The sequence below is a fragment of the Xiphophorus couchianus genome, chromosome 5 (genome assembly GCF_001444195.1).
Source record: "Xiphophorus couchianus chromosome 5, X_couchianus-1.0, whole genome shotgun sequence".
NCBI lineage: Eukaryota > Metazoa > Chordata > Actinopteri > Cyprinodontiformes > Poeciliidae > Xiphophorus > Xiphophorus couchianus.
The window spans coordinates 7,326,581-7,351,239 of record NC_040232.1 but is presented as its reverse complement, the minus strand read 5'-3'; the positions used below and the strand labels follow the sequence as shown (position 1 = coordinate 7,351,239).

Below are 24,659 nucleotides of genomic sequence, written 5' to 3'. Positions count from 1 at the left end.
AAAAGTACAGCTGGAATTCAGACACAGTGTCTCAAGTGTTTATTTCTATTTAAAAGTTTGTTTAAAAGCTAATTTATAATAATTCATCCAATAAAAAATTGCAGCGACTGAAAAGTGCTAAAAAGTAGAATATACGTCCCCTTTGTAAACATTTTGGAGAAAGTGCGTTGTTTTACAGTCCAGACTGTAGGTGGCAGTAATGCGAAATTACGCCAGTTCGCTAACTGTCAGCTAGTTTAAAAGAAGATAATCCATGATGGCGCGGCAATGAAAGGTAGAAATATTCGTTCAGTTAGAATCTGGATTAAACTAGACCGCCTTGCTTTTATGATCTGACGGCTGAGGATAACACGACAAGATGCAGTGAGTAAATGTTTTGTAGCCTGCAGTGATTCAGAATGAAACATATTCCCATGAAAAGCCTTTACCGTTAGCACCGCTGCTAACGGAGCTAAAGTAGCCGGTTAGCTCCATCTAACGTTCTGACAGCGTTGCGTCGCAGCAGCATCAAGACGTTTTGATATTTCAAAGTAAAATAAAAGGCAAAATAACAGTTTTGTACATCACAAACTGGGTTTTAAATATTTTCCCATTAGTGTAGAATATTTTAGTCCAGATTTGAATAGTTCATGTATTCTAGTTTCTAAATTGGAGGAGTTTTTAGGAAAACTAAAAATGTGACTTAAATTTAACCAGGTTAGTATTTTTAAGTGGAAGCATTTTTTTAGTATAAGTTTTGGTTTATCAGACAAAACACACACTAGCCTATTTATCTAGTCAAATTCATCTAATAAAAACGCAAAAACAATTGATTTAAACAGCTAGCTTTATTATGATTCGGTTAGATTGTAAAGGAAAAAAAAAGATTTAAAATGGGATCTGGTTCGAAAAATAGTTTATTTTAAATCCATACTGCCCTGCCGTACTCTCAGTCATTCCAGCTGGTTTTAGATCACACTCCTCATAAATTAGTAACAAAGAATGATGAATGTCCTGCTTGGATTTGGAGGCCTGTGTGTTAATGTTTTTGTACCTGTCAGGTCATGAAACGGGTCCGGGCCGAGCAGATCCAGTACGCTGTGGCTCAGTACCTGAAGAGGAGACAGTATGTGGATACTGACGGCTCCCTGAAAGGAGCCAAACTCTTCCAGTCCACAGAAGAGCTGGCTGCTGGTCTGACTGGTGAGCTCATTCTTTCTTTGGCCGTTATTTAAAATACAATCATCATGATGTAACTAAAGTGCTTTCCTCCTCCTCTTCTTCTTCTCCTCCTCATTGTGAGCAGTGCAGACAGAGTCGGGCTGTGCCAACATCGTCTCTGCTGCTCCCTGCCAGCCCGACCCGCAGCAGTATGAGGTCCAGTTCTCCAGGCTCCGCTGCTTTCTCTCAGGTATCACACCTACACTTTGACTGCTTGTAGCATCCTTTACATCAGTACTTCTCAAATAGTCTTTATTCTTGCTTGACTGCAAAACAAGCCTTTAGACACTAGATGGCAGCAGTGTTCATGTGCCTGTTCAACCCAGTAGAAGAAGGAGCTCTGGTGTAAACAGAGCTGGTGAAGGAGGATATTGGCACATATCTACCTCCATAGAGTTTAGATTTAGACATTTGTGACAGTTTAAAGAGGTTAGTAAAGCAACCACACCCCACCTGCTGACTTGAAAAGAAAATCTAACAAATTTGGTGTCAAGCAAACAACCCCGAAAAGAATAATTGATTACTTAAATAATCGTTAGTTGCAACTCTAAATGGGAACTTTTAAGGCCTTTTTTGATCCTGAATGTTGAGAATATTTCCTATTTTTCCACTACCAGAAACAGAAATCTCTTATGCCCAGGAGGTCAGCTGCCTCCTCTACCCGCTCTTCGTTTATCTCCACCTTGACATGGTGCACTGCGGCCTGAAGGGGGCAGTAGACAGCTTCTACGTCCGTTTTCACGACACCTTTCTTCACGACGGGGAGCAGCGGTCGGTGGTGGAGCAGCTCCGCCACGTCGTCACGGCGCAGGACGTCGCCGCCAATCCCAAGCTGAGGTCTTTCCTGGAGCATAAGTACGTGGTTCACCTGACGGAGCCGGCTCACAGCTACCTGCTGCGCTACCTTCAGAGCGACGACAACAGCGCCATCTGCAGGACACTCAGCACACACCTGCAGGTGGAGGTCACCGCTTCCAGGCGAACCGAGTACCAGCTGTACGGAGCCACCGCTGGCTCCATGGCGGCTGCCAACGCCGGCTCCTGGGCGGGCGTGGGCAGAGCCGAGGGCGGCGCCGAGGCGTTGGAGGTTCCTGCCGGGATCCCGCAGAACGAGGTGGCGCTTCTGGCGCTGCAGGACTGCATCAAGAAAGTCCGCGAAGGCCCTCCGTCGCTCACCACCATCTGCTTCTACGCCTTCCACCACACGGAGCAGATGCTGAACGCGGCGGAGGTTTCGCCGGACAGCCGGCTGCTGGCGGCCGGGTTCGACAGCTCCGCCGTGAAGCTGTGGAGCCTCCGGGCCAGGAAGCTGAAGGCCAAACCGCACCAGGCCGACGTGTCGTACATCCACCTGGCGTGCGACGTGCAAGAGGAGGAGGTGAGCAGACAAAACTAGTCGTCTTTACTTTAAGAGTTCAGATCAGCATTACGATAGTTAACTAAAATTGAAAGTGAGAGAACATTTTCATTAACTGAAATACATAAAAACGGAACTTAGAATCTTTTTTTCCAGGAAATTTTGAGATTAATTTCAAGTAAGACAAAAATGAAGACACAAATTTTCCATATTTGAAACTCAGACTTTTCACATATTTTGGATTTTTGGAGTTCAGAAATGTTTTTGTTTTTTCATAATCATTTCTAAGATCAAACTCAAAATTTTTCTTGCAAATTTTAAACTTTTGAAACTAAGCAAATGTCCTCGTTTTTTGTTTTGCTTTAGTTTTTCTTCTGGGAAATTTTTAACTTTGAAATTCAAAAGTTTGAAATTATCCTCAAAATTTGGATGTTTTTTCTTAAAAATTGTCGACTTTTTAAACTCAGATATTCGTATCCTGATCTTTTTTGTCGTCCTCCAGGTGGACGAGGAGGACGGCTGCGGCAGCGAGGTGAAGATGTTGCACGGCCACAGCGGTCCCGTCTATCGCACCGCCTTCCTGACCGACAGCTCCGGCCTGCTGTCCTGCTCCGAGGACTCGACCATCCGCTACTGGGACCTGGGCAGCTTCACCAACACGGTGCTGTACCAGGGCCACGGCTACCCGGTGTGGGACCTGGACGTCAGCCCCTGCAGCCTCTATTTCGCCAGCGGCTCCCACGACCGCACTGCCCGCCTCTGGACCTTCTCGCGCTCCTACCCGCTGCGGCTCTACGTCGGCCACCTGTCTGACGTCGACTGCGTCAAGTTCCACCCCAACTCCAACTACCTGGCCACCGGCTCCACGGACAAAACGGTGCGGCTGTGGAGCACCCAGCAGGGCCAGTCGGTGCGGCTCTTCACGGGCCACCGCGGCGCTGTGCTGGCGCTCGCCTTCTCACCGAACGGGAAGTACCTGGCGTCAGCCGGCGAGGACCAGCGGGTGAAGCTGTGGGACCTGGCGGCGGGGACGCTGTTCAAAGAGCTGCGCGGCCACGCGGACAGCATCACCAGCCTGTCCTTCAGCCCAGACAGCAGCCTGGTGGCGTCCTCCTCCATAGACAACTCCGTCCGCGTCTGGGACATCCGCAGCGCACACGGCGGGGCGCCGGCTGCCGACGGCTCGTCCGGCGAGCTGGTGGGTCAGTACGTAGGAAACACCAGCAACGTCCTGAACGTCCAGTTCATGGCCTGCAACCTGCTGCTGGTCACAGGAACGGCGCTGGAGAAAACCGAGCCGTAGCAACAAACGACTCAGCTCCGATTTCACTTCCACAAAGTTTCATTCATGTTGATGTGCTGTTGGAACATCGTGGAAGCATGTTTATAATGTAAATGTAAATAATGAGAATACAGTCACATTTTGAGAATAAAATCGTAATAATAAGAACAAAGTCATATTATGAAAATAAACTACGAGAAACAAGTTATACAATAAGAATCCTACAAAAATGTTGTAACATTACGAGTCGTAACACACAATATAAACAGTCATATTTTGAGAACAAAGTTGTAAAAATGTGAAAATAAAAACTTATTTTGAGAATAAAGTCGTAATATGAGTCTAAGAACCGTAATATTTAGAGAAAAAAGTTGACTTTATTAATACTATGACGTTATTGTGGTAAACTTTATTCTTGTAATACTACAACTTCTCGTGTAGTTTTGACTTTAGTCTCGTTTTATTTAAGCTGTATTCTCATAATTTAATTCTACTTTCTTAACGTGGCTCTAATACTCGTTCTTCATGGTATCGTAAGAAAGCACAAAAACAATCGGCAACAAAAAAAGGATTTTCTGTTTCTTACAAACTTGTGAAACCAGATTGTTGATGTATTTTTTATCGTACTGTAGATGAAGTACAAATACATGGCAGTTTCTGGGCATTTTTCACTCGGTTCCATAGGAATCTGGATGCTTGGCGCCATATAAAGGGGAATTTTTTTTTTTTTCCTATGGACAAAAACAACGTTATTGATAACTTGCTTATTGATGCAGTTGGAATAAACTTGTAAGTTTCAGCAGCTCTGTTCCCCGTACATTTTCTGTTCCCACTACATCCTTACAGGGTTAGTTGTGAAGTAACTAGTTACTTTCACTTGAGTAATTTTATTATGAAGTATTTCTACTCTTGCTTGAGTAAAATTTGGATTTTCTACCCACTGAAAGAAAAACAAAGATTTTTTTAACCAAAATGTCACCAGACAGACACACCTTCAGTTTTTGTTAAAGTTTCATAAGTTTAACATTGAAAGAAAAAAAATTGGAAAATGTTTCTTTCGCATGATTTTGTTATTTTTTGTTACTTATATGAATTATTGTCATTTTTGCCCTTAAAATACCAAAATTTCCACTTAATTTTATATTTTGGTCTTTCTGATTATGTAATTTTTAAATATTAAATGATTGATAATTTGATCAGTTACTCAGTACTCAGTACCAAATCCTTTTTTACTCTTACACTGCAAAAACTGAAATCTGAGTAAGATTAAATATCTTAAATTAAGGAGTTTTATGCTTGTTTTCTTTCTGACAAGATAATTTTCCTCACCAAGATGTTTTTATGTTGGAATATTTTTCTTATTTTAAGTGTCTTATTTTAATTATCTCAGTAAGATATAAAAGCTTGATACTAAGAAAATATAACTTATGAGTAAATATATACTAGAAGCTAGAATATATTTACAAAGCAAACTTCAAGTACTTGAGTAATTTCTTGAACGGCTACTTTTTACTTAACTAAAGACATGTTGAAGTAGTGCTACTGTTAATGTTTGGTAAATATATATATATAGTGTTTACTGTATCTTCTTGATTTCCAAGTGGCTCTAGAAGCTCAGCAGATAGAAAATAATAGAGTAACAAAGATTGTGTAGAGACAAGAGGTCTCACTTTGTCATAAACTATAAGGTGTTTGGTGCTTTTCTGATTAAAACAAACTTGCTCTTCATTTTATGAAGTTTCTCACAGTGGGTAGAGTATCCAGGAATTTTACTCAAGAGTAGCAATACCTAATAAGAATATTACAAAAGTAAAAGGTACTTTTTTTTTTTTTTTAAATTACTCAAGAAAATGTAACTACCGGTAGTTACTTCGGTCAGAATATCTTCAGACTACAGTATGTCTGCCTTCTGCAGTAAAAATAATAGTAAAAATAAATAAATCCACATGTTTTGTGATTGTTTCCTGTTATCAAGGTGAACATTCACTTCCCCTTGCTTGTCGAAGCTCGATTCTGGTTCACACCTTGCAGAGCCGGACAGAACAATGTGAGTGAGTGCGTAAGCATGCACACATACTGTCAACTATCCAGCTGGTCCGGATCTTTGAAGTTGCTTAACAAGTCTTACAATCGCTCTTTGGCTTGTAGATCTGATTTTAAGATTTCTTTCACAAATCCTGCATACAGTAAAATACATAATTCATGAAAGATCATCTGTAATGTGCCCAGAACTTTGCATCTCATGATATATGGATCTTTCCGGTCTTAAAGGCAACGTAGAAGTTGTGTTTTATAAAGGAAGTGGAGTTTGTTTTATTGTTTCCACGTCAACTTGTCTTACTTTAGCTTGAGTTTATCTAGAGGTTGGTAATCTCAATGTGTTTCACTAAACCAGGAATTTCCTATTATAGTGCAGATTAATTTAAAGCTAGTTTACTGCAAAAACACAACATTTACTAGAATTGTCTGTTGCAGCCCTAGTACAAACATACAACATATAAAAAGTTAATAAAACTACATTTTCCCTTCATTTCTTTCATTTATATCGCTTACATTGCAAAAGCACAAAATCTTACCAAGTGTTTTTTCTCTAGTTTCTACTGCAAATATCTAAATACAACAAACTAACTGACAAGTAACTTTTCAGCAAGATATTTGAGCTTGTTTTAAGCAAATAATTCCTTAATGTTGATGAATAAATATTAGCTCCACTGGCAGATTATGTAACTTAAAACAACATTACAAAAAAAGTAAAGTCTTGCCAAGTACTTTTGGTGTATTTTTTAGAACAAATATCTTACTACAGTTGAAATAAGACAAAATTAACTTACAAGTAACTTTTCTGCAAGATATGGGAAGATAGGAGCTTGTTTTAAGTAAATATTTTTTAATACTGATAAAAAAAAGTGCCAGCTCCACTGGCAAATTATGTAAAGAAATAAGAGATTTTTCATGTTGTAAGTGAAACGATCTGCACATGGAACTAGTATTTTTTCATCAATAATAGAGGATTATTTACTTTAAACATGCCATTATATCTTGCTGAAAAGTTACTTTTAAGTCAGTTTTGTCTTATTTCAAATGTACTAAAATATTTGCTCTAGAAACAAAACAAACTACTTGGTAATATTTTGTGCTTTTGCAGTTACTTTCCAATAGAACTTCATGTGGATCTACTTTTAGTACATCATGAATAGATTTCATGGAAAGTGTAGTTCAAAGACAGTGGAAACACTTCTTAGTTGATTTCTTTAACAATGTTTTTGTGAACGTTCCTGTTGTCTTGTCAACACGCGTGAATCCTCCTGCAGGCCAAGCCCAGTGAGATTGACAGAAAGGGAGTGGCTCTCTACCTGGAGGACAAACCAGTTTCTGTCTGCCTGAGGTGTGTCCACCAACCAGCCCTACCCAGCCGACACTCTTCCCTACATCCACCACTCTGTCAGGTGCAGCTCACCTCACACCTTCTTCTCCTCTTCCTCCTCTGCGCGCCGAAGAAGAGAATGCCTGTGCAGTCCACTCTGTCCGGCAAGAACTCGGACTCCAACCAGGTGGTGAGCAGTCAGTGGGACGGGAAGTCGTTTGAGCAGCTCAGGCAGGAGTGTCTCCAGAAGGGGGTTCTGTTCGAGGACCCGGACTTCCCCGCAGCTGATGCCTCGCTCTTCTTCAGCCAGAGCGTTCCTGTCCAGATCGAATGGAAGAGGCCGAAGGTATGGAAACTTCAGAGCTGGTTGATGTTTGGGACGCAAAAAAAAGTCTAAGTGATGCTGGAATCTGTTGAAAGTAAATATATTTACTTATTATATTAGCAAATGAAAGTTACAGTGCAAAAACACAAAAGGTTAATAAAGTAATATTGGTCTAGTTTCTAGCACAAATATATTAGTACACTTGGAGTGAGGGAAAACTAATTTGCAAGATATAGGAGCTAATTCCTAAACATTGCTGAAAAAGTACTACTTATAGGTGAAATAATCTGCCAATGGAACTAGTACTTTCTGCTGAAAAGTTACTTGTAAGTTACTTTTTGTCATATTTAAAGAGTTCTTACATATTTGCACTATAAACTAGATAAAAATACTTGGTATGATTTTGTGTTTTTGCAGTGTGAGCAAAGTGGAAGAAGGAAATTAAGGGAAAGTTTAATGCGATGAACGTTTTATGTGTTGTGTGTTTGTACTAGGCCTGCCACTAACAATTATTTTAGATTAATCTAACAACTAATCGATTAATCGGATAAAAATAAATTGCCACATTCTACAGATTTTTCATTTAACCACATAAGCCTTCTTATGCAATATTAGCAAAACATACAAACATGAAAATAAATAATTCCTTTTTTTAAAAATAAGAAAGCAAACATTTTATTGCCTAAATTGCAATACCATATTAGTACTTTAGTGTATTTGATCCAGATGAAGCTAAAATTATGCCAATTTTAGACAAATATGCTTTCATTTAAAATGCGGAGATATACATATTATTTCAGTAATCGATTAATTGCGATTAATCATTACAGTCCTAGTTTGTACTCTCAGTAAACAAACCTGATCTGACTGAAACTTTTCGTAAATGGAGTAGATAACATCCACGTTTAAAGTATCTGTAGTAAAAATGTCAGTAGCTGGTTTGCAGGTTTGTGTCTTTATCTCTTTGTTTACCCATTAACCCATTTTTACTCCACCTTCATATCACATCTAGTGAAAAAAACAAACAAACAAACAAACAAACTCCCCCCTCTACTTTGTTACAATCGCTGTGCATTTTTCCTCAGGGCGTTTCTTCGGGGTAAATGCTTCAGCTGCCATCATGGTGTGTGTGTGTGTGTGTGTGTGTGTGTGTGTGTGTGTGTGTGCGCGTGTGTGTGTATTTTCTGTTAGTGACTGACTGGGATTTCAGACTGATTGATATGGTTGGAATGTGAACACGCCTATCAGGAATGCACTTGGTGTGGCCTTTAAAAATCAACCAACCTGTTTCCTTTCTTGTTTTTTTTTTCCTGTCACTTCTACAGGAGATATGTCAAAACCCAAAGTTCATCGTCGGTGGTGCGGACAGGACCGATATTTGCCAAGGCCAGCTCGGTGGGTGGTTCTGTTATCTATGTCTGGCTACGTTCCCACAGCAGGCAAACGCGATTTGTATCCGGCGTTTTCACCGCAATCTTATCGTTTCACCCCTCCTAAAAAATCCGATTTGTGGCACCGATTCGGATATCCAATTGTTTTTGAAGAGTCAGTGCGCCACAAAAGACCATCACTAGTACTTGTGGTTCTTTTCTATTAGCCTCCTTCCTGTTTTCATATTTTTTGATTTTACTGTCGGCTCTCATTGCTAAGAAATTTAAAAAATCAATCCCTAAACGACTCCATCCACTATTACTTCCGTAAACAGAGCGCTGCTGTGTGACGTCAACGTTCTTCGTCTGCGCATGCGGATCGCCTTGGGGACGTGAACCGTTCACACACAAGTCTCATTGCGGTTGGTAGTATGAACGAAAACATATCTGATTTCAGCAAAAATATGGATTTAGCATCAAGACGTACGGTGTGAATGTCGCTTGTTACGTCCGTAAACAATGCGCTGGGTGAGTGACGTCAACGTTCCTCTTCTGCCACGCGGTTCGCTTTAAGGCCATAAACGGTTCACACAGAAATCTTATTGGAGTTTAATTAGCAGTATGAACAACCACACAAAAACATCGGATTTCATCCAAAAATGGGAATTGTACGACTCTGAGGGCCATTGTAGATAAACAGGGAGGAGTAAACATTGTTTCACAGCCATATTTTTCATTTGCTCATCCTTGGTACATATTGTTTTGTTGCTGTAGGGGACTGTTGGCTCCTAGCAGCCATCGCCTCATTAACTATCAAGAAAGAAGCTCTGGCTCGAGTTGTTCCCCACGATCAAGACTTCGACCGTGGATACGCCGGCATCTTTCACTTCCAGGTACACAACTGTTTGACTCCTGAGAGGGGAGACGGATTTTTATCTGTGTTTCAAATGCCATGATACTTTTACAAAATTCAAATGTCAAACTAAACAAGCTTAAGGGGAAACGATGAATGAGAACAGTTTAATTTATGCATTAACTTTGAATTTATCCTCCTATAAGCCATTTAGCCAATACACAAATATAATGATCAATGTTCCACTTACTAGTAGTTAAAAGCAACTCTGAACAGGTGGGGTTTTAGTTTTGATTTCAAGGAACTCAATATTCTTCAGGCGATAAAAGGCTGACTTTGAAACTGTCTTTATGTGGGTCTCAATGTTCAAGTCAGAGTCCATCACTAGATTTGGGCCCTGAAGTTTCTCAATCAAATAAAGTAACCTGATATTTTCTGTAGATCCAAAACTTGAAAGGAATTTTTACGGCTCTATCTATAGAGCCACTATAGATAGAAAAAAAGGATTACATTTCCTAGTAAAATAGACATTTATTTTTCAGTTTCTTGTGGGCTCGGATCAATACCTGTATTTTCAGTAATAAAAACAGAATTTGGAGTCACTTTATTTCAAAACTTTTGCTATATTTAGCCAAGTTTAAGAAAGAATAAAAGTTGATTGGGGTGCAGTGAAGTTGGCTTTTCAGTAAAAATCTCTTGGTTTTACCTTTTGTTAAAACTTGGTGATAAAAACACAAATATTTTATGTTGAACTTTACATTTTTTGTATAAGAAAATTATGTTGGTAACAATTTTGACCCTGATTACAAATTGAAAGTATCCATCTGAATCTACGGGCCAAATTTGTATCATTTTTGTATTGTAGATGAGGGCCGCACAAAATCAGTCCAAGGACCACAAGTGGCCCTCAGGCCTCACTTTTGACATCCCTGTTCTAACTGTAATAACAGGAGCTGCGCCCTGACTATCGTCACAGATAATAGCTTAAGTTTAGTTTTTGTCCAGCTGGAGAAAGCCTTGGCACCCCAACAGATTTATTTGTTCTAAGCGTTTGTTCAGTGTTTCAATGGGTAGAGCACAAAGGGAAAATAATTATTTTATACATAAGTATATTTACAGTGTTTCTACAATGAAGCGAGACCAGATTTAATTATTTTGTGATGTGTTCCGGTTTTATTAGTTCTGGCAACATAACAAATGGCTGGACGTGGTGGTGGACGACCGGCTGCCGACGGTGAGAAACCGGCTCATCATGCTTCACTCCGCCTCCAACGACGAGTTCTGGAGCGCCTTGCTGGAGAAAGCCTACGCCAAGTAAACAGCGCCGAAAGCAGACGTCACTAGCTGCGTTTCCACTAGTCACAGAAATGCGCAAATTAAAAGAACAGAAATAAATTCGCGAATTCCGAAAATAAAACTGACGTTTTGTCGACAAGAAGTTTTTTTTCGTTGGGATGAAGCGGTTTTTCAGTTGTATGGAAACACTTTTGTTTCCCCGCGTCACGCGAGTCACGTGATCAACTACTGGCAGAAACCCGCAAAGAAGACAACAGGAAGTAGTAGGAGAATTATGTTTTTGTTGTTGTTGTTGTTGTTTCGGACAATGTGCGGTGAGCTCCACCAGAGCTGTCACAGCATTGCACAGTTCATCAAAAGTTGTGTTTAATCCACATTTCTTTCATAAATTTACCGACTACAATCCCGCCTAAAAGCCTCATACGTTGACGCTAGAGCGCCTGAATAAGACACCAACGTCTGTTCTGATTGGCTGATAGATTATGCTACACATGTGCTAGCGCCATGGCTGAACTATGAATAAATCTCATGTCAATGTTTGCGTCAGTCGCTGTCATGACTTTTAATAACTTATTGCGTGAATAATCTTATTTACATGTGATTTTAATTTAATTTCCTATTTATCGGAAACACCGCAATTGCTAAATTGTGTCTTTCTTTTCGACATTAGCAGAATGGCGACAAAGATTTACGCACATTTGTAATGAAAACGCAGCTACTGACTGGAATAAAGCTGCAGCAGTAATGAGTTTCATTTCTTAATCCAGTTTTCTTTTTGGTTTATGTTAAGAGTTCACGGCAGCTACGAGTCCCTGAAAGGCGGCAGCACCATGGAGGCCATGGAGGACTTCACCGGTGGAGTTGGAGAGATGTATGAAACCAAGAGCGCCCCAGACGACCTGTTCGCAATCATGAAGAAGGCCTTGGACAGAGGATCCATGATGGGATGCTCCATTGATGTAAGAATACATAATCAAAACATGGCTCTTATGTGTTTAATGAATGTCTTTTATGACGACAAAGCCCTTCAACTCAGCTTTCTGGCTCAAACCTGTCTGGATTCTTTGATTTGTATTTGTATTTTTTTGTCCAGATCACCAGCTCAGCAGAGTCTGAAGCCAGGACCAGCACAGGCCTTGTGAAAGGTCACGCATACTCCATTACCGGCCTGGAAGAGGTAAGACTACTCACCAGATTATATTCTAAATTGTTTTTTAGTGCTAATGTACATGATTATCAAACTAGACATCCAATTGAAGATATTCATACTGCCAAAGGTTTATACAAATTCTTTGAATGTGTCGACATAAATGCTTACCAAAAAATACATATTAGATACATCAGAAGAATGAATTTCAAAAGGCATTTACAAGAATAACAACTAAACTGAATGATTCTTCTTCTTGTGTCATATTATGTTTTTCTATATATGTGTTGCTTGACATATTGAAGTCTATCTTCTGCTAAATTATTGAATAAATACACATCTGAGCTAAAAAACAAAGATATTTATTGTTTTTAATCTATTATTTAGGTTATTCAACCATCAGATTGATGCAAATCGCTATTATACCCCTTCAGCTTTCCATTATTTCAAGAACCACTGATCATTCATGTAACTTCTTAGAAAATAAGCTTTTTAAGAAATGATTATTGACACTGACATTAGCGTTTGGGACGTCTGTCCTGCGGCTACATGTTTAGCTTTGAGATGCTATTTTAGGCTTGAGTAGCTTAACTGACTCCTGTTAGCACAACTTGAACACAACAATAGTATTTTCTAGCGTCCCATCAGTTTTTTAAGCAGAACTTAACACCCAGTGGGTCAAGAGAAGCAGAGTTGTCGCCCATCCCTGTTTGAGGCGTGCAACAGATTTACAGGCGTACCAGAAACACACAACTATAAAGGTTCCAGTGCGATTAATGTTTTTAAAATGTTAATGTAATTAATTAATCAAAACTGACGTATAAAATAACGTAACAGTACTTTCCACTTCCACCTGCCTTGTTTACATCAGTTCACAAAAAGTTTGGACTCAGATCAACTTTAGTTCATGATGTAAAGAAGCTCTGATTGTTTTTATGTTCCAGTGATGCCAGTTACTAACAAAATACATTAAACAGCGTTAAATTTAAAACAATCTTCATTCTGTCATTACCTGAACTGAACTTTTCAAAGAGAAATCTTCCTTTAAATTGTCATACTGCTGGTTAGACTATGTAAAGCTAAGCTGGGGGAAATCATAACTAAAATCTTATTTTGCTGTTCAGGTGCATTTCCGAGGCCAGAAAGTGAAGTTGATTCGAATCAGAAACCCCTGGGGTCAAGTCGAGTGGAACGGCCGCTGGAGTGACAAGTAAGAGGAAAAGACTGACCTGTTCTGACTTTCAAAATAAAAGACTTACATTCTTATGACATGTAAAGCAGTTTAGCAAAATGTTCCACATTTTTAACTTTTTATTCACACAATTTTTCCTCATCTTTCCATAAATCACATGAATCAGCAGAATCAATCGTATTTTACAGTTAAGACTTAAAAGCTGAATTACATTTCTGCATATTAAAATGTTCCGGTTCCTGTAAGAAAGTTCCGGTTCCTCTCTGAAAGTTCCGGTTCCTCTCTGAATGTTCCGGTTCCCCTCTGAAAGTTCCGGTTCCTGTCTGAATGTTCCGGTTCCTCTCTGAGTGTTCCTTTTCCTCTCTGAAAGTTCCGGTTCCTCTCTGAGTGTTCCGGTTCCCCTCTGAAAGTTCCGGTTCCTGTCTGAATGTTCCGGTTCCTCTCTGAAAGTTCCGGTTCCTCTCTGAGTGTTCCGGTTCCTCTCTGAACGTTCCGGTTCCTCTCTGAGTGTTCCTTTTCCTCTCTGAAAGTTCCGGTTCCTCTCTGAGTGTTCCGGTTCCTCTCTGAGTGTTCCGGTTCCTCTCTGAACGTTCCGGTTCCTCTCTGAGTGTTCCTTTTCCTCTCTGAAAGTTCCGGTTCCTCTCTGAGTGTTCCGGTTCCTCTCTGAACGTTCCGGTTCCTCTCTGAACGTTCCGTTTCCTCTCTGAATGTTCCGGTTCCTCTCTGAGTGTTCCGGTTCCTCTCTGAGTGTTCCTTTTCCTCTCTGAAAGTTCCGGTTCCTCTCTGAGTGTTCCGGTTCCTCTCTGAACGTTCCGGTTCCTCTCTGAACGTTCCGGTTCCTCTCTGAATGTTCCGGTTCCTCTCTGAATGTTCCGGTTCCTGTCTGTTTCAGTTCCAGAGAGTGGGATTATGTCGACAAAGCAGAAAAGACACGAATCCTGCAGAATTCAACCGAGGACGGTGAATTTTGGTGAGACCTCAGCCTTAATTTTTTATTTTGTCCGATGACAATTAAAGGATCAATAATAAAAAAACAAACAAAACAAGAATACATATATATTTACATACAACACATACACTAAAAACTGTTTTGCAACATAATCATTTTAGCTGCTGTTCTTGTTTGAAAAGGAGAAAAATGTTTACACTTTTTTAACTGCTATTCTTCAATGTAGCTTAAATCAAAATACATGTCACAGTTTATATTATATCAGCATCTTATGTAAAAACACAATTTTAAACTATATATGTGTATTTTTTAAATACGTTTATCTGAATCATTTGCATAATAAGAATATCCTGTATTATTTTACTGTTTGTCTGTCTTTCATCTTCCATTTAAATGTTAAAAAATATAATTTTATACCTTTTTTGAATGTATTTATGCTTGTGCATTGCTTCATGTCTAGCCAGACTCACTCCACAGCTCAATAAACACATGCTTTTCATTGTCTTTTTTTATTTTTTAAAAATTCATATATCCCCCTAAATCATACCCTTGTATTCATATCAAACATCAACCAAAATAATACAATCTTAATTAATAAGAAATTAAAATAACAAAAGTGTGGACCCGTCTGAGAAGTTACGGTTGTATTTTATAAACTCCTCCACATGCAGAAGCCACAGAGAAATGGTTTTATTTGTGTGGCTTTAACTCCAGGATGGAGTTTGAGGACTTCAAGAGGAACTATGATAAGGTGGAGATCTGCAACATGAGCCCCGACGCCCTGGATGACGACACGAAACGCCACTGGGAGGTCAACGTTTTCGAGGGGAACTGGATCCGTGGCTCCACCGCCGGGGGCTGCAGGAACTACATTGGTGAGACTTTTTTTCATCTGGTGCAGAACTCTGCGACCGTTACAGCCCAAAGAGACATTTTTACCCTCAGTTCAGCTAAATTGACTCATTTAGAGCCACTAATTTCACATGAAGGTTTGAGAAAAGACAACTTGTAATTTTTGCTGAATAGCTACTGTGAGAAATTTGTCATTTTTAAACAACCACCATTTTATTTCAAATTTTTAGGTATCAAAATTAACAAGATCATAATTAATTTACAAAAAGACGACAAATAAATTTTCTTACATTGAATTTGGATATTTGTGAAAAATGTTTTAAAAAGATAAAGTTCATAGTTTCCAAGTCATGACAGGAAAAGTACATAAAACTAGAACTTTTTGCGACATTTTATGTTGAAAATTAAATGCAAATATTACTATAAAAAAACAAAAACCACTAAAACATGTATTTGTAATTATATTGAGAATTAAAAACATTATCCAGTGTTATTTGGAGTCATTGTGTAAGATCTACTGCAGACAGCAGAACCCTGCACTGCAAAAAACATAAAATCTTACAAAGTATTTCTGACTAGTTTCTAGTGCAAATATCTTAGCACACTTGAAATAAGACAAAAGTAATTTCTAAGTAACTTTTTAACCACATATAGGAGCTTGTTTAGAGTTAATAATTCCTTAATATTGATGAAAAGAGCAAGTTCCACTGGCAGAGTATTTCACTTATAACATGGAATAAATGTCTTGATATAAGTGAAATAATCTGGTATATTTTCACCAATATTAAGGAACTATTGATGTTAAACAAGCTCCTATATTTTCTTAGTTAGTAGAAGTTAAAGTTTTGTGTTTTTGCAGTTTGATCTAATGCAATGTAACATTGTTTTATTCTGAGGTTTTTCTCCAGAACTGTCTCTTTTCTCCTTAAGTGACACTTTTATTTGTTTCCATCACGAACCATTTCCATCAACTCTTTGTTGTGCAGACACGTTTTGGACCAACCCTCAGTTCAAGCTGCACCTGGAGGATGCTGATGATGACGATGACGTCTGCAGCGTGGTGATTGCTCTCATGCAGAAGAACAGACGGAAGCTCAGGAAGGAAGGCCTGGACCTGGAAACCATCGGCTTCGCAGTCTATGAGGTCAGGAAGTGAACATTTTTTTAAAAATTACAATATTACATTAGACCAGTAAAAATTTACATTTAAAAACAGAAATGTGGGTTTAGGCCAGCAGCAGCTTATTTGGATTTAAAGTGACTAGGTGCCTTGAAGAAGCTCATTCTAAAAGCAGAACTCATTATCTACAGGTGATTTTATACAGAATTTGTAATGAACATGTTTTGCAAAGCTCATAAACTTATGCTAACCTGTTCAAAGAAGCATAGTTAAGCTTCGGTTAGCGGCAGAGGTCGTGCTAGACTTTTTTGTTCTCCGTCATTTTGACCGACAGCATTTTAAAACATCTGTCATGTACTATTTTTACCCGTCAAATTATAATCACATTAACATTAGGCTATTTAGCTGCATTTTTAAGCGGTTTAGTTAATATTCACCTAGTTGAACCGTGACTCCAGATCACACCACACATAAAGCAGAACTTTTTTTCTGTGACACAAACCACTGACTGTGGCCACAATAACTTATAATAAATTAAATTAAACGACTTCCCTTAAATTACCAGCACTTCTTCTGCTGGGGTTTAAACGCACAGCCTCACAAATTCCTCCTGGTCGCATCTGCAGAGAAATATGTGCTAATTCATTGGCCAGTTGGACCCGTCAGATCCAAACCGATCAATAGAACTGTTTTTTACCCTGTGCTGTCCGGACGTAAAGCTTTTACGAGAATTTTTTTGTGTTTCGCTTTTCCGAAACGGACAGATGTTACGTCTGCCGCGCTCCTTCTGGGTGCAGAAGGGCGGAGCCGCGTCCGCATTAGTTGTGCAGCGGACAGCGTGTGTTACGGTCTAATTAACTTCTGCACCTTTATTTATTTCCTCAAGATAAACTTCCGGCTCCTCTGTTTAGACTACTGTATAAGTGGATTAGCTCAACATTGCATTGTCTTTAGCTTTCTGTGGTCTGTATGTAATGGAGACTGGAATTAAACGCGCCATTTCTACCAAAGGTTTGGAATGCGCTTCCTAACCAGACGCTCCAAAGTGTCCGGTCCGTAACTCTTCACCATGCTGTCAGCTCCCGGTCAGAAAGACGCTTCAGTTCAGTGTTAATGAGGTGATATTCAGAAAGGATGTTTTTATTAGTCGATTTTAGTTGCCTCTACGATTAAATCTTTGCCTAAAGTCTATAATGTCTGCCCATGTGCACCAATCAGGGGTGTTAATTAAAACGTGTCAAATAAAAAAACGTTAAAAATTTCCTGTCGTTTAAAAGAATAACCGGTCAAATACGGAAAATATTCCGTTAACACGACCTCCGGTTAGCGGTTTTCCTTCCTTCAGAAGAGAATAAACTGGCCGTATGACTTCCTCTCGTTTCCAGGCAAAAAGAGGATTCCCTCAGACTCAGACCTCATGTCCTCCTCTGTCCTTCTCTGTCCTTCTAAGGCTCCGGACGAAGAGGACCAGGTGGGGAAGGACTTCTTCCGCTACCACCCGTCCAAGGTGCGCAGCAGGACGTACATCAACATGCGGGAAGTGTCGGAGCGCTTCACTCTGCCGCCAGGGAAATACCTGCTGGTCCCCACCACCTTCCAGCCGCACCAAGAGGCCGACTTCATCATCCGCATCTTCTCTGAGAAAAAGGCCGAAGCCATGTGAGTCCAGCGTCAATCCAACGGTCAAACTCATAAGAAAACCAAATGTTTTACGATTTACAACTGTAACAAAATGCTGCTTGTTCAACAGAGAGATGGGGACCAATGTGGACGCAGATTTACCAGAGGTAAATAAATCACTGATAATCAGAGCTGGGTAGGAACTTTGGTTTTGTACTTTTACTTTTATTTGCAGTATCGTTATTCTTAATTGAGTAAAATTTCTGGATACTCTTTTTTTTTGGAGCAAATTATTGTAGAAATTTACATTTCAAATGACTTGTCTAAAGTGAGGCACAACAAGACAAATCAAGAAATCAAATCAAATCAAACAAAGACAATAAAAAGAGCATATTAACCCAACATTAAAATACAACATTTGTTAAATACTTAAAATCTGTAAGTAAAAATTCCTGTTTAGTTTTAAAACTCTGTTGTGAGTAACTTCACTGAATGAAGGACAAACATGTTTTAACCCCAAAGTCACTTGATATAAATAATACAGCTTCTATTAAAGTTTTAAATTGAAAGAAAATGATTTGTTTATTTTGCAAATATCTTATTTATATCAATAATTTTCATTTTACTCTTTAAAGTACCAACATTTCCTTATAATAATGTAATTTTTAAATATTAAATGATATTTTGATGAGTTACTTGTATCACCTTTTTACCAAAGACTTTTTCTTTTCTCATCTCTTGAACGGCTTCTTTATTGAGCAGAAATACGTAGAAGTAGTGCTACTCTTATTACTCTACCCACCTCTGCTCATAATAAACCATATTTTGAGTTAGCAAATTGACTCTGCTGAGGTTTTCTGTCGTCCTGCAGCCACCGATGCCCAGCGCTCCAGAGGAGGAGACGGAGGAAGAGAAAGGCCTGAGGAGGCTGTTTGACCAGCTGGCCGGTTCGGTAAGAAACGCTCTTCAAGACTCCCAGAGTTTAAATTAACGGCAAACGAGTAACTTTTATTTTTCCTCAATGTAACAACAGGATAAAGCAATCTGTGTGATGGAGCTTCAGGAGATGCTGAACGGTGTTCTCAGCAGACGTAAGTAGAAAAGCAAACCAACGTGGTTTAAATCTGGGCTTTTTAAAAAATCAGAATGTGTGTAAAAGATGAGGAAATGTAGAGCAAAAGAGGACTGTACACTACAAAAACACAAAATGTTACCAAGGATTATTGTTCGAATATCTCAGTAAACTTGAAATAAGACAAAACTAACTTACAAGTAAGTTTTCAACAAGATATAGGAGCTTGTTTTAAGTAAATAATTATTTAATATTTTTAAAAATGACTAATTCCACTGGCAGATTATTTCACTTTTTACATGGGAAATGCATCTTGTTATAAGTGAAATAATTAGCCAGTAGAACTAAAACCTTTTCATCAATATGAGGAAATAATTGTAAAATAATTTTTTTAAAACAAGCTCCTACATCTTGCTGAAAAGTTACTTGTATTGTCTTATTTCAAGTGTACAGAGATATTTGCAATAAAAATTAGATAAAAAAATACTTAAGGTTTTGGTTTTTTGCAGTGTAGTAGTTTAAAAAAAAAAAATTAAGAAATTATTTATTTAAAACAAGCTCCTGTATCTTGTTGAAAAGTTATTTGTAAGTTAGTTTTCTCTCTTTTCAAGTGTACTAGTGTATTTGCATTAAAAATTAGACAGAAAATAATTGGTAAGATGTTGTGTTTTTGCAGTGTAAAAAAACATAAATCCCTGCAAAATTACAAATTTGTACTTTTTTTTGTGTATTTTCTGGTGCAAATATCTTACTTTTGTCTTTTTTTTCAAGCAAACTAACTTAGAGGTACATTTTCAGCGAGAAATAGGAGCTTGTTTTAAATAAATAATTCCTTAATTTTTTTGAAAATGTACTAATTTTACTGGCAGATTATTTCACATATAACTAGAATGTTTTCATCAATAATAAGGAATTATTTACTTAAAACAAGCTCTTGTATCTTGCTGAAAAGTTACTTGTGATGTAGTTTTGTCTAATTTCAAGTGCATTAAGGTATTTGCACTAAAACTATACAAAAATACTTGGATTTGGTGAGAAAGTGAAGTCAAGACTTTAAGAGAAGATTAAAATGAAGACAATTAAAATCCAAAGGACTTAAGTAGGTTGATGCATTTAAGTCCACAATAAATTCAGTTTTAGTTCATGTTCATTTCCTTAAGATGATAGCAGAGATTTGGTCAGAAAATAAGCTGATTTTTCTGTTACAAATGCAGTTATTTTACCAAATTTCATAGAAAACATTTCAGATGTAAAATAACTTTCTGTCTTCCTGAGGAAAAACAACAAATGGATAAACTAGTCACTTCTTGGTGCTAATAAAAATAGAAACAGGGAAACAAAATATGCTCAATTAGGAAAAGAAAAGTATAAAGAAAACATAAAGTCCCCAATTCTTCTGTATTTTAAAAAGTGTGGAGTTGATTTAGCCTTTTTTTCTCAGGAATCTGTTGCTTGAACCTGAAACAGACATTTTTGGATAATTAATCATTATTATTGTTTTGTCTCCAGGAAAAGAGATTAAGTTTGATGGCCTGAGTCTCAGCACCTGCCACAGCATCATCAACCTGATGGACGTATCCTTCCACATCACGACTGTTTACGTTTATCTGCAGGTTTAAAACGGCTCCTGTTCTCCTTAAAGGAGGAAATGCTTTAAAACGTGTCCGCCAGGATGTTTGGTCTTAACTAAAACAGGACATCTCAAAGTGTGGTGAACGACTTTATCAACAATAACTTCTAACTTTTTCACCAATGTAGTAAATCAATCAACAGAAGCAGGAACATCGCCCCCAAATGGCAACAGAAAGCTATTGCAGCTAAAGAAAGATTTAGCATTAGCTTTCAGCTTTACGCATTAAATTTCCTGCCTTTTTGACCCAAAATGCTTAAAACATTTCCTGCTAATGGAAGTTATGATAAGGAATTTGTGATAAATAGACACATCTGAAGAAAGTTTTGAAGGTTTTCAGCAGCTGATTCTGTGTGGTCTACTTTATTGGAGAATATTAATTAGGCCCTAGTGGATTTAAAAATACATTTTTGTTTGAGATGGCTTGGTTCTGTTCATCCTGAGAAGAACTGATCTGGGTTTCAGTTCAAAAGAGCTTGAAATATCCCTTTAATGGTTGTTTATGGAGACCAAATGGAAATAATGTCTGGAGTTCCTATAAGATTTTGTACTTTTGTAACAGATTATGAGAAATAGGTTGGTGGTAGTGGATAACATGATGATCAAGATGTTGGTAAAGATTTTTCCTAACATAGTGAAACAGGTGGACAACACAGGAAAGATGGAGTTCCAGGAGTTTAAGGTGTTTTGGGACAAGATGAAGAAATGGATCGTATGTAGTGATTTACGTGGTGAAATAGTTTATTTGGTGAAGGGTGAAGTAAATTTAGCTGCTGTTGTTGTGAAGTTATTTAAGACCAGGTTGTTGTTGCAGATGCTCTTCCTGTCCTTTGACACGGACCGGTCAGGAAAAATGTCTTCCTATGAGCTTCGCACGGCTCTTACAGCCGCTGGTGAGTAAACTGACCAGCTTTATATATGTTACAAAAATATATTTTAACTTTAAAACGAAGGACTTTCTATAAGCAATATCCTCCTCAGTGAAGATGTTGCACTGGTGAGTTTGAGAGACTTTTCATTAATTCATTCAGCAAACTATAGAATTTTATCACATTTTCCTTATTTTAAATATAAGAGTTTATTTTGACATTATACTTGTTAGAGGTTTCACTGGTGGAGTGGGTGTTGTGGGGGGAAGTATACCCAAGTGTAGAGGGAGTGTAGAGACGTTGCATGTTATTGTTTACATCTGTAAATTTTGCGCTTGAGGGCAAAAAGATTATTCTCTCACATGCCGTTAACGGCGGCGCTGCTGCGGTAAAACGGCTCCGTTGACTAACCTCTGCTTGGTTTCATGCAGGTATGAACCTGAACAACCAGCTGCTGCAGCTGATTGGCTTGAGGTTCGCAGACGATAACTATGAGATCGACTTTGATGACTACCTCACCTGCATCGTCCGCCTGGAGAACATGTTCAGTACGTTAAAACACACAAAAATTAACTTATTCATTAGAGACAGCAGTAAAAATCAACATTTATGATTTTATAATATTTGTCCCTGCTGAATGTTTTTGATTTGCCACGATTCAGACCAGAGTTATAATAATTTTGTGGGGGTTTTTTTGTACTTTTTGTTTGTCTAATTCAGTTTTTAGAGTGTGTTTTATTAGTTATTATTGCTTAGTTTTAGTTTAGAATTTATTACTTATAGTAGTAGTTTTTCTATTTCATTTAATTAATTTATAGATGAAGAATTAAAATCAAAGTATAGCATTGTGATTATGAATACATTAATTGGGTAATGAACATTTAACAGAAGATAAAATTTTCAAATAATTAATTTAATTATTGTTGACTCCGGTATTTTTGGCCAACTTTTTCTGTCGCCATTTTGTTTGCTGCTGTAAGTGACACCAGGAGGAAACTGCTTGAGTGGGAGGAAAATATCTGTTTCATAAAGATAAGAAATATATTCATAAATTAAAAAACCACAGGATGTTATAATTTTATAAATACACGATATAATTCCAGCTAATTATAACAAGATGGTTATTAATTTTTCCATTAATCACCATTTTTGTTTATTTCAGTTACTGAAAATGTTTCAGTTTTTGTTGTTTTGTTTTTGTAATTAACTATAATAACATTAATTCAGACTGAATTTTGTTTCTTATTTAGGAGTTTTCCAGGCTCTGGATGAACACAAAAGGGGAAGAGTAAGAATGAACATGATGCAGGTAAAAACCCTCGCATAACCACCTGAAATCAAATTTAAATTTCATTTAACGACAAATCAAGTTGATTTACCTGCATTTTTCCCTCCATTTCCAGTTCCTTTTGTTGTCGATGAATGTCTGAGAAAGAGGTGGACGCAAACTGGAGGAGGAGCAGAAAGCAGTGATGAATGCCTCCATGTTACTTTTTTGTACTTTAAAATCTTTATCTGTCCAGTTTACAAGCCGCTGATTTAATGAGTATTGTGAAACGCTTCCTGCACCAAAGTATTCAGTTGGTTAAGCTTTGAATTTTGCTGCCTTTTCTTCACTCAACAGCTGAATGCAAACAAAATGTTAATAAAAAGATCTAAATGTTATAAATATGTCTGCGTTTGTTTTGTTTTGCATTTTCATTTACATCATAAGTGGAATCAGTTTAATCAAACTGGTAAGAGACAAAATTTAGATTATTATTAAAATACTCTGCCTTACCAGACAATTCGGCTCTCGGTCTGACTCTGATGTGTGAGGTCAGAGAGACGATATAGGCCACCTTCTGTCAAAATTTGATGGATGAGTGATTTATGACCCTAATCATTAATTGCTATTAATATCCACCCACACCCCCCAATCCCCCACACACCTGTTACGCCAACTGTTATTCTCACTATGTGTTTTAAAAATAGTACAATTAAAGTATGAAAAAACATTATGAGTTTTAAGAATAATACAATGAAAGTATGAAAAACAATAAGTGTTAGATAATTGAGAATAATATACAATATAGTATATTTAAATAGAATGTTGTAGTTACCTCCGGTTTTTCTCACTAAACCATTTGGTGTTTGTGCGTGTGTGTCCGGCTCTCTCATGCTGACTATGAGTTTGTGACAGAATACGGGACAAGCCTCACCTGTCATCTGTGTGAGGCGGGCTAAAATAAACCCCTAGGTAGGCGATTCTCTTGACCTGAGGGTCATCACACACCGCCTGCAAGGAAACTCTATGTCTCCGGAAAACAGATTTTCAAACCGTCATCGATTATCAGCTCGGGATCTGCGCGGGAAAAGGGTTCCTGCCATCTGTCCGGCTCTCTCATGCTGACTATGAGTTTGTGATTTCCTTCATCGCTTAAATTTTAAACTCTTATAGATTTTTTTTTCTGTAACACTTGCTAGTGTGATACGTCTCAGTAAATGTTCCTCATTTGTACTCGTACTTCTGAAGAACATGTGACAGACAGTAAACAGGCCTACGTGAGGCTGCTCAAATTTAACTTTTATCTTTCCGCAGTTAAATAATTTGTACTTGTTTTACTTGTTCTTAAACTCATCCAAAATATTATTCTCCGTAAAACTTCTTTTATTTTCTGCTTACAGCAGCAGCAATATATTTGTTACATAGATTAAAGATTCACGGTCTCATTATTTGACATGGTTGTTCTGCTCAAAACCTTTTGGTTTGCTTGAGCAGAAATGGTGTAGTGTCTGGACATGTTATAATGTTCAACTTTTACCACCTAAAATCCTCATTACTTTCAAATAGTTCATTTTTTATTTTATTTTACTTGTTGCATGGACTCAACTTAAATAGATTAACTTATAAAGCTTTTTTTATATATCCAAATGTTCCTGCCACTTGTTTAAGATGAGTACAAACAACAAGTCGATGATAATTAAGTGATGTTCGCTTGAACTTTTTTTAAAGTCTAATGTTTTATTTTACAGTGAGGAAGGCCGGAGTCTAGCTTTAGCAGATGGCTGAAGTCTGATCCGCTTCAAACTCAGTACCTGTTTGCTCCAAGGCAAAACTTTGGTAAGGTTAAATTTAGTGGGCTAAAGAAAGTCAGACGGTTTGTTCTCCAATGTGAGAA

The 24,659-nt window shown here is 38.0% G+C and overlaps 2 protein-coding genes across 4 annotated transcripts; both read left to right on the top strand.

The window, feature by feature from the left end:
• The first annotated feature begins 207 nt into the window (after positions 1-207).
• Positions 208-4,641, top strand: taf5l (TAF5-like RNA polymerase II, p300/CBP-associated factor (PCAF)-associated factor). Of its 3 annotated transcripts, none has more exons than XM_028017791.1 (6): positions 208-363; positions 1,041-1,182; positions 1,286-1,390; positions 1,818-2,225; positions 2,259-2,578; positions 3,060-4,641. In XM_028017791.1, exons 2-6 carry the CDS (start codon positions 1,044-1,046, stop codon positions 3,858-3,860), a joined length of 1,773 nt encoding a protein of 590 aa, XP_027873592.1. In that variant the 5' UTR covers positions 208-363; positions 1,041-1,043; the 3' UTR covers positions 3,861-4,641. The 3 variants fall into 3 exon arrangements, with proteins under 3 accessions (XP_027873592.1, XP_027873591.1, XP_027873589.1); XM_028017790.1 differs by having other exon boundaries at positions 1,818-2,578; positions 3,060-3,879; positions 3,912-4,641; XM_028017788.1 differs by having other exon boundaries at positions 1,818-2,578.
• A 1,447-nt stretch (positions 4,642-6,088) lies between these two features.
• On the top strand, positions 6,089-23,167 carry capn9 (calpain 9). The gene is made up of 21 exons (XM_028018307.1): positions 6,089-6,115; positions 7,151-7,549; positions 8,854-8,923; positions 9,673-9,791; positions 10,932-11,065; positions 11,838-12,006; positions 12,141-12,224; positions 13,319-13,404; positions 14,279-14,356; positions 15,050-15,210; positions 16,174-16,331; positions 17,758-17,966; positions 18,058-18,094; positions 18,799-18,879; positions 18,961-19,018; positions 20,509-20,573; positions 21,273-21,341; positions 21,444-21,522; positions 21,930-22,046; positions 22,749-22,807; positions 22,902-23,167. The coding sequence occupies exons 1-21, from the start codon at positions 6,089-6,091 to the stop codon at positions 22,926-22,928; spliced, it is 2,286 nt and encodes a 761-aa protein (XP_027874108.1). The 3' UTR covers positions 22,929-23,167.
• The last annotated feature ends 1,492 nt before the right edge of the window (positions 23,168-24,659 follow it).

Coding starts and splice junctions, on each gene's coding strand:
- capn9 (XM_028018307.1), top strand. CDS start 6,089: ATGGATCTTTCCGGTCTTAAAGGCAAC. Junction 12,007..12,140: donor TGATGGGATGCTCCATTGAT/GTAAGAATACAT, acceptor TTTTTTGTCCAG/ATCACCAGCTCAGCAGAGTC. Junction 18,095..18,798: donor TGGACGCAGATTTACCAGAG/GTAAATAAATCA, acceptor GTCGTCCTGCAG/CCACCGATGCCCAGCGCTCC.
- taf5l (XM_028017790.1), top strand. CDS start 1,044: ATGAAACGGGTCCGGGCCGAGCAGATCCAGTACGCTGTGGCTCAGTAC. Junction 1,183..1,285: donor GCTGGCTGCTGGTCTGACTG/GTGAGCTCATTC, acceptor CATTGTGAGCAG/TGCAGACAGAGTCGGGCTGT. Junction 1,391..1,817: donor GCTCCGCTGCTTTCTCTCAG/GTATCACACCTA, acceptor TTCCACTACCAG/AAACAGAAATCTCTTATGCC.